General features: G+C 33.5%; 1 protein-coding gene across 1 annotated transcript; it reads left to right on the plus strand.

Moving 5' to 3' along the window:
* The first annotated feature begins 467 nt into the window (after positions 1 to 467).
* On the plus strand, positions 468 to 3,797 carry LOC149528518 (uncharacterized). Its single transcript, XM_089810824.1, has 2 exons — positions 468 to 3,139; positions 3,286 to 3,797. Exon 1 carries the CDS (start codon positions 509 to 511, stop codon positions 3,101 to 3,103), a length of 2,595 nt encoding a protein of 864 aa, XP_089666950.1. The 5' UTR covers positions 468 to 508; the 3' UTR covers positions 3,104 to 3,139; positions 3,286 to 3,797.
* The last annotated feature ends 4,402 nt before the right edge of the window (positions 3,798 to 8,199 follow it).

The following is an 8,199-nucleotide window of genomic DNA, read 5'->3' on the forward strand; positions in this document are numbered from 1 at the left end:
CAAGGAAGAAGATGGCAAAATAAATACAAATTTAAGGTGAACAATTTTTTAATTATTTTATTTTATTTTTGTAAAATTCAATTATTATTAAAACACGGTTTAAAAGCTACCACCAAACTTTTTAAAATCTAGGCAAGCCAAGGACAGTTAAATGGAAAGAAGCGTCTAACCAGCAGACAGAATAGGTATTAATTTATTATTTAATATTTAATTAAAATTATAAATTGACTATTTTGTAAATTTTTTAAAATTAATAAATTATAATATTAAGACTTTCTGTAGGCTGCATGCCATTTGCTAATCCGTCTGACGTCTTTCTTTTATCTTTTATTCCAAGTAAGAACATCTGAATAGCATCTTTGAATGAGTTTTATAGTCAGCCGCCCAAAATTCCACACATGTTTGACTTTATGTACCTAATCATAATTTTGTGATTTCACTATGAGAGCTATAACAAATCTAATTTCCCTGTCTTGATCATTTTTCCCATTCGTCCCCTCCATCGGAAATGGCCATCCCTTTGCAGAAGCTATGTTTGGTTGTCATTTGGGTTTTTATTGTCTTCGTCTGCTCTTCATACCCTTCTCTTTCCCATCGATTCATGTCCAACGGATGTCTTTTCCACGAATCCGAAGCCCTCCTCAGCTTCAAAGCGGCGCTGAATGGTTCCCAGGGCTATTTAAGTTCGTGGGTGAATGGAACAGACTGTTGTAGCATGTGGCATGGCATTGCCTGCAACAATCACACCAACCACGTTGTGTCTCTGGACGTCTATCTTCTTACAGAGGATGACCACACTCACGCTGTGATCTCTCAGAGCCTGTGCCAACTTCACTTCCTCACATCGCTCACCATGACAGGAGGAGTAAGAGGTACTCTGCCTTCCTGTTTCAGTAATCTCACATATATTCAATATTTACATTTATCTGACAATAAATTGAGTGGTACGATTCCCTCTACCATTTGTTCCCTCACCCGCCTCACATACCTCGATCTTGGTACGAATGAATTCAATGGAAGCATACCTTCCTGCCTGGGCAATCTATCTTCATTATATCTCTTTTGGCTCTCTGCAAACCACCTCAGTGGAAGCATACCGACCTCTCTCGGTAATCTTTCTTCTCTTGAGTATTTCTCTGTTTTCTCTAACGAACTAAGTGGCAACATACCAGATTCTCTGTGCACTATTTCTTCTCTTGTGCAACTATTTCTTAGTGACAATCAATTAACTGGGAACATTCCAAATTCTCTTGGAAATCTCACCCTGTTGAGTAGTTTATTACTTGGAGGAAATCCACTGAGCGGTAACATTCCAAATTCCTTGGGCAATCTCTCCTTGCTTACATATTTGTTTCTTGAGGAAACCCAACTAAGTGGGACAATTCCCCCTTCATTTGCGCAGCTCTCTTCCCTCACTCTACTGTATGTTTCTGGAAATCGTTTTAACGAAACCGTCGCTTCTTCATCGCTTCCGCCTTCTCTGGTCCGTCTAGAACTGTCACTAAACCATAACCAGTCCATTTCAGAAACCTTCTTTCAGAACCTTACAAACCTAGACTCTCTGTACTTATCCAATTGCATCCTAAATGTTTCCAAAACCTGGATTCCATCATTCCACTTAACTGAACTAAGTTTAGTGTCATGTTTGATTAACGATGAGATTCCACCTTGGATTTCAACACTATTCTCGCTTGAAACACTAGAATTAGGCAACAATGGTCTTATGGGGGAAATTCCTTCTTGGCTATGGGAAACCAATCCTCTCTTGCAAAATCTCAATCTTTCAGGAAATCATCTTGAAGGAGCCCTGATCTCAAATACTTCAGTGTGGATGCAACTAGTAATACTAGATGTGTCCAGAAATGCACTTAGTGGGCACATCCCATCAATTTGGTCGTCTAATATGACAAGTTTGTTGCTCAACGACAATTTATTCAGTGGCAATATTCCTTCAAGCTTCGGTAGAATGTCTCAACTTCTACTGTTAAATCTTGCAAACAACAACTTAAGCGGAACGATCCCTCCGAGCTTGTCTAATTGCTCTGCCATTAGTGTCATAAATTTGGGAAATAATAATTTGGAGGGAAGATTGCCACATGAGTTCAGTAAGCTGAGTGAATTGTATTCCTTAGTTGTTCATAATAATAAGTTGAATGGGTCATTTCCCTATTCTATAGTAAATTGTTCAAAGCTGCAGGTCCTTGATATTGGGAAGAACTTGTTTGGAGGTGAAGTACCGAAATCAGTTGGAAACCTTTCAAAGCTGAGAGTGTTGGTGATGAATGAGAACAACTTTACAGGCAGTATTCCTTCAGAGATTGGCCAATTAAGGAGCCTGCAGATCTTGCTCCTTTCTTCAAATCATATCTCAGGTGCAATCCCAAACACAATTTTGTCATTACAAGCAATGGCAAATGAAAACCAAGATGGTTTTGTATTGTCTTCTTCTGACGTTTCTTACAGAGATGGATTGAGTATGACTTTAAAAGGTACAAAGCGATATTATGAATACATTCTTTCCACTCTCACATCCATAGATTTGTCAAACAATGAATTAGAGGGTGAAGTTCCTTTTGATATAGGAAATTTGAAGGGGTTGAGGATTCTAAATCTTTCAGTGAACAATTTGATTAGCAGCATTCCAAACAGTTTAGGAGAAATGAGTCAGTTGGAGTCATTAGACCTTTCAAGAAATCAATTCTCAGGAAAAATTCCTATAGAAATTGAGTCTCTAAACTTCCTAGGTTCACTAAATTTATCTAATAATAATCTTTCAGGACTTATACCACAAGGACAACATATAGTCAGTACATTTGGAGAATCCTCTTTTTCAGACAATCCATATTTATGGGGATGCCCCCTTCCCAAAAATTGTTCTTTGTTACAATTTGCTCCGCCTCCTCCTCCAATTGTAGTGAACAAAGAAAAACTAAGTTCTAAATATTTATGGTATAAGATATCAGTGGGATTGTCATATGGAGTAGCATTTGGGGGGATGTTGTCTTTGATTCTGATAAGACTTAGTTGGAAAAGGAAATATTTCAGTAAAGTGGATAAAATCCTGAAGCTTTTGTTTCCGTGGATGAGGAATTTGACACTCTGAGGATACTTTATATTTTCAGTTCTCCATAACTGAGAGGTAAACACTTGAATTTCTCGTTCTTTGAAATATTTTTCACAATTCAAATTATTGTAGTTTAATGATGCAATAAGAAATCAGTATTAATCTTCTTAGATAAATTATAATTGACTTCTGACTTTTTAAGTTGTTGATTGTTTTTACAGGTATGAGCAGCGGAAGGAATTCTTTATTGTGATGCAGCTTATTGCTCAGTGTTCTCATTCCAATCTCCACTCCATGGGCACCTTGGAGTTTATAGCTTCATGTTATCTCCATTACTCTTTGTGGGCACCTTGTAGCTCATGGTTGGCAGCTGTCTCAGAGGATCTTCTCCCAACTACCTTGCTGTGTGGCTTCGTTATGATTACTCTAATTTTTTTCCTGTAACATGAGATATTCTATGAAATGGCTTGTTTATCCTTTCTTATAAGTGACTTTATAATTATGTCTATAGATACATTAACTCCATTCCAAAAGGAACAACTGCTAATCATATTTTACTGATTTTCCTAGAGGAACAACTTTAATTTCCTTGTCATGAAATGTTTTCATATTGAGCCTATCGGCCACATAAGCAATCATGTAATTTTAAAGGTCAATTTGTTTGACCCGTAGCCGACCCAAATTGCCACATCTTTGCACCAGCTGAGTTTAATTAATTTTTCAATTTATGTTATCTCTACCCACTGTGAATGCCTTACTCTTTCCCATGGATACAAAGCACTCCACCTCAAAGTGGCTTTCAGTGATTCCCATTCAGAAGGCTCATTAAATTGTATCGGAGCGAAAACCAAACACTAGCGATAGACAACCAGAATCATTCCTGGTAGGTTTCTCTAAAAAAACTGTATTCTCAAGACATGGCATTGAAATTGTGAACAATGACCGTTTTTCTGAAGGATTAGGTATAGAGAATTGAAATGCAAATATGAATTATAGGAGAAATTGTTTTCTTTGAAATTTCTGTACTTTATTTTCAATATGTTTCACGAAGATATGGTACTGTATATGTGAAATAGAGTTATGTCTAAATAAAAGCTAATCATGTCCTATATCATCCTAATGAGGCTGGGAGAGTGATGTAGGCTTTAGTAGTACCCACTTTTCTCTTGTTCCGTTTTATTTTAAGTTTATCAAAGCATTTTCATACAATAGTGATTTTGTCTATGGCTCCTACGTTGTCCTGAGGGACTTGACAATGTCTTCTTTTAAGTGTCATTCTTTTCCCCAAATTTCATTCTTGTATTTTAGTTATGTTGTTCATCATATAGCTACCAGTCTTATCTTTCATCTCTGTTTTTATTATCCATTAAAAAAAAAAATACAACATAAACAATAAAATGAGATTGATAGCACTTTGATATAACCTATAGTTTATAGAATAATATTTAAGAATATAACATTTTAATATTATTATTTTGATCTTTATTAAGATATACTTCAATATATTTTGATGTTGATAAGTTTTATTAAACTATCTCTAATATAAAAATGGTCATTATCCATGTAGAAATCTAATTAGAGTGAATACTTAAATGTTTTATATGGTTGTATAAGAATTACTATAAATGCTTTGATGTTGTATAATATAATTTTACATAAAAATTATAAGTTCAAATACATATTTTCTATATATTCCAAACTTGTGTAAACTTTTCTTAGTTGACTTACAATGTTCTAGAAATATATACACCGGATGATATTCAATTGGAGTCATTACATTTATCATGAAAAAGTGGAGTTTCATGCTCTCAAAAAAATTACTTCTAATGTGGTACTTTAATTTAGAAAAGATGGCCTAGATTATCAAAAATATATATACAAAGGATCGACCTAGTAAAGACATGACCCATGGTTTGGATATTTGGTTTCTTCAAAAGTTGGGTGATGAGAATGAACCAAAACATTGAAGCTAGAGTAATATTATGTTATTATGATCATAACTTCTTCTCCTTGTTACAATGACTTTTAGAAGAAAAATATTTTCCATGAAAGAAAGAGAATCCCTATTTTTCTTCATATTATGTCTAAATTAGATTTGGCATTGTTGGTGTAAACACTTAATTTACTTAAGATAATGCATTTTCATATTAGTTGTCATGTAGACACATAGAAGTTTGTATTTCATTTTACCACATTGTGATGACATACTTCTTTGTGTATGAGATCCACCTTAAGTACTTCTATCGCATTATCATCCTCTCATTGTTGAACATGTTGCACAATGTTACCATGTTTTTAGCACATGAGTTTTAAACTTGTGAGAATTAGTCCTATATGTGCAAGTCTTCGATTATTTTATTTTCTCAAGGATTATTATTGCTAGTGGTGCTTTTGTAAGATTGGTTTGCAAAGAAGATAGTGTTTCAAGAGTGCATTGAACTTGAACTTTGAAGTGTGAAGTTCAAGGTTCAAAGTTCGAAATGCAAATTCTTCGATTCAAGAGTTCAATTCAAACTTCAAAGTTTGAAGTTTGAAGTTTGAAAGTTTTAAATGCATGGTTTGGAGCTCAAAGATCAAGGTTTGAGGTTCAAACACACTAAATTAATGGCTCGGGTTCAAAGATGTAGACTTGGTTTCAGAAGTTCAAGGTTCAAAGTCTGACTTTCAAAATGAAAATCTTGGTGCGGAGGCAATATCTCCTAATTCAACCATTGGATTTCTCTCCATTTTGGATATGTTGTTGAGAAATAAATTTTCAACTTCTCACTAGAGCGATTGGCAATTTTTTTATTAGATGTAAAAGTTTGAAGTTCATATTACACTTGAAACTTGAGCCACTAAGTTCAAGTTCATCGTTTTGAAATATGAAGGGTCAAAGTGCAAACAACCCAGTGGTTCAATTTCTAAGGAGAAACTAGTTCAAATGGTTCTACTAGTTTAAGTGTTGAAATAGTTTAGAATCACCAAGGTTCAGGTTGGCAAGTTGTCATATTGAAATTGAACCTTGAACCGTCGAGTTCAAGTTCAAAGTTCAAGTTTACATGTTCAAACTATCCAATTTTTAACAATAGCAACCTATAAGTATAGATTCTCTTTAACTTAATAAATGGGTCTTAGTACAGGAATCATAGATTTAAATATAACTGTTGGATTGAGCCAAATTTTGGATATGTGTGGCCAAACCTAATTTTCCAAATCCTCTCCACACTGTGTTGTGAAATTGATTTTGGATCAAAATTTATGGGCATCTGAGTACATAACTATCAAAATTATCCATGATAGTTACAAAATGATGACAGAAATATCAGTCTCAATGTGGGGGGCATATCTCTCAATCCCACTATTGGATCAATCTGAGTTTTGATTACATTTGAAAAAAACCTAATTCTCTAAATCTTATCCAAAGCACTTTTTCATATTCTCAATAGATCAAAATTTACACATATTACTACAACACTATCAAAACTATTCATGATAGTTACAAAATGATGAAAAAAATATCAGTCTCAGGGCAAGAACCATATCTCCTAATCCCACCATTGCATTAATCTAATTTTTGGATATTTTTGAAGAAACCAAATTATCTGAATCATCTCCAATGGAAATATTCCATATGAAATAAAATTTATGTATGATTGAGTGTTACACTATCAAAATTGTCAATAATAGTAAAAAAATGATGACAAAACATCATTACTAGCATATGCCAGTTACCCAAATTACATATGACCTTAATTTGATAGATGCATTTATTCTTATATCAATAAGAATAATGTTTATAAAGCTGAAAAAGGTAAAGGAAGTTGAAAAGGGGGTAACAGAGAAGTTCTAAAGATTCAGTTACAAAAGAAACTAAATAAGATTTCTTAAAGGAGACTATATATTTGGAAGAGTTCATAATGAGAGGGGGTTCTTCTTTTGTGCAAGTCATAGGGCTACAAGTGGAAGAATTATATTCTTATTGTAACAAAGGGAAATAGGAATTTTTTTATGTTTCTACATTTTTTATTGTAATGATAGGGCACTGAATGATCATGTGGTCAGTTTGTTTTATTCAACAATAAAGAAGAGTCTATATAATATATTGTATGGTTTGTATGTTTCCTTTTCAGATTAATTATTAATCATATGGTTTTCTTTTTTATGTTCTGGACATCTTCCTCGATTATGGTATCAACTATATGATGTGTGTAATCCTATGGTTGACACACACATGTTTTATAGAATCCAATATTTAACTTCTCTTATGTTCCCTATCATGAGAAGGTTTTGATAAATATTCTTAAGGTTGTTTGTTGATCTTTCTCTTTAATGTTTTCTCCATTTCTCTATAATGTTGAGAAGGTTGAATGATTGGTTGTATGGATGTTTCTCATTCTTTCTCTTTTCATTCTATTCATAAAACTTGTAATCACATTCATTCCATGCTGATGGATGAATGTTAGAAACCCTTCATGTCTTTAGGTAAAAGACATAACTAGTCATCTAATTCATTGTAAATATTTCTAAGAGGGAGTTGTACCTCTCAATTTAGAGGATAGTTATCAATCGATGATAACTCATCCAATTGTTAGTATCTTTTTGTTCTTTTATTTGGGTGTTTGAGTCATATGTTGTATTTATTTTCAAAGGACAAATCTATTTACTAACACACAACCTTTTTTGTATAATGGAGGATGATTCATCACCGATGGACATGAGATTCTACCTTGTGTGGTTGATAGGTAATCTCCTCCATCGCTTCTAGTAATAATGCATTGCATATATATCCATACACGTCTACTTTGTGTTAATTAATTGTGTATCCATTATTATCTTATCAATATTGAATCAATCATTTGATCATTATCATTTTATCTCTCTTATTTTTGTTGTCAATTGAGCTTCTAGATCTTAGCATTTCATTCTTTATATTAGACAAATAATAATAAAGAATTAATGATTTATAATGAAGTTTGGTTGGTCTATATGTGTCAATCCAAGAGAGTAGGCTTGTGAAAGGTGTCCGAGAAATACGCTATCAAGGGATGATAGTTGTGAAATGAGGGATTATGAATGCAGCTACAACACAAGGAATTGAATCTATGAAAAACTAGAAAAATCCCAGCAATAGGAACATCAAAAACATAAATAAC

The sequence above is a fragment of the Cupressus sempervirens genome, chromosome 11, assembly GCF_028749045.1.
Source record: "Cupressus sempervirens isolate cs-2001-9-10 chromosome 11, ASM2874904v1, whole genome shotgun sequence".
Taxonomy (NCBI): domain Eukaryota; kingdom Viridiplantae; phylum Streptophyta; class Pinopsida; order Cupressales; family Cupressaceae; genus Cupressus; species Cupressus sempervirens.

Bases quoted from the DNA above. Each gene is read 5' to 3' on its own strand.
- LOC149528518 (XM_089810824.1), top strand. From the start codon at position 509: ATGGCCATCCCTTTGCAGAAGCTATGTTTGGTTGTCATTTGGGTTTTT.